This window comes from Myotis davidii, unplaced genomic scaffold (assembly GCF_000327345.1).
Source record: "Myotis davidii unplaced genomic scaffold, ASM32734v1 scaffold43, whole genome shotgun sequence".
In the NCBI taxonomy this organism is placed as follows: domain Eukaryota; kingdom Metazoa; phylum Chordata; class Mammalia; order Chiroptera; family Vespertilionidae; genus Myotis; species Myotis davidii.
In genome coordinates this window covers 1,185,449-1,186,695 of record NW_006294590.1, presented here as the reverse complement: position 1 = coordinate 1,186,695, position 1,247 = coordinate 1,185,449, and the positions used below count along the sequence as shown (strand labels likewise).

Genomic DNA, 1,247 nt, shown 5'->3' with positions numbered 1-1,247 from the left:
CGGGCCGGCCACACCCAGCCCTGACCCAGCTGCCCCCTCGCTCTGCAGAGCGCGGCCATGATGATGGAGCGGAAGCCGATGCCCCTGAAGATGCTGCTGACCTTTGCCTTCAGCAGCCTGCGCCAGCGCGCCTTCATGAACCGCACGGTGGGCGAGATCCTGTGGGGCTACGACGACCCCCTCATCAGCCTGGTCAACAAGTACCTGCCGGGCACCTTCCCCATCAAGGGCAAGTTTGGGCTGTTCGCGGAGGTAGGCGCGGCTTGGAGACCTTCCCTCGTCCTCCATCCACACGTCCCAGAGGCCAGTCGCCGGCTTTTTAAAAAAATACATATTTTTTTGTTGCTGGCTCGTGTCACGGAGAGCTCCCGTTTCCAGCCACCGGCTTGCCGTGGGGGCTGGCGGGGGGCCCTGGGGCCGCAGGTTGTCGCTGGCAGAAAGCCCAGCTCCTCTCACTGGCTTAAATCACACAGAGGAGTTCCTGGCTCATGGACCTGAAAACCCAAAGGATGGGTTCAGGCACAGTTTGATCCAGGCTCCCGTGATGTGATTGGCGACGATAGCGCTGACCCGAACTGCCTGGTTTTCCTTTCCTTTTTTTCCCCTTTTTCTCTTTAATTTCTTTTTTTCCAAATATGTTTTTATGGATTTCAGAGAGGGGAAGGGAAACGGGGGGAGAGAGAGAGAGAGAGAGAGAGAGAGAGAGCAACATCTATCAGCTGCCTCCTGCACACCCCCTACTGGGGACTGAGCCTGCAGCCAGGGCACGTGCCCTGACCGGGAATCGAACTGGCGACCTCTTGGTGCCTGGGTCCACGCTCAGCCACGGAGCCACGCCAGCCGGGCTGGTCCTTCTCCTCTCGATCCCCCAGCAGTGGGGACGCAGGGATTGCCTAGGACGAAACGGGGGTGGGGTTGCAGGCCAGCCCCTGGTGCCCCCCGCCCCCGCTCCTGAGGCTCAGAGCCGCTGCTGTTCTCTGCTGTGTCCGCAGCTCAACAACTCCAACTCCGGGCTCTTCACCGTGTACACGGGCATCAAAAACTTCAGCCGCGTCCACCTCGTGGACAGGTGGAACGGGCTCAGCAAGGTGAGCGCCGGGGCCGCGGGGCCGCCCAGCACGCGCCTCTGCTTATAACCCAGGCAGATGGGAAGTGCGTGCGTCCCTCCTCACTGGCCCTGCCCCGGCCGCCGGGCCCACGGGATCCCTGGACATCAGCCCCCCCCCGGCCCACGGGACCCCTGGTCT

The 1,247-nt window shown here is 62.5% G+C and overlaps 1 protein-coding gene across 2 annotated transcripts in view; it reads left to right on the top strand.

Annotated features, from left to right (window-relative positions):
* SCARB1 (scavenger receptor class B member 1) overlaps window positions 1–1,247 on the top strand; it is a 35,389-nt gene that overhangs the window by 20,718 nt on the left and 13,424 nt on the right. Inside the window, exons 2-3 of one of the 2 annotated variants that reach the window (XM_006768790.2) lie at window positions 49–252; window positions 993–1,088. In XM_006768790.2, the coding sequence (XP_006768853.2) occupies window positions 49–252; window positions 993–1,088 (300 nt within the window). The remainder of the gene's footprint in view (window positions 1–48; window positions 253–992; window positions 1,089–1,247) is intronic. The other variant, XM_015567204.1, reaches the window with a different exon arrangement.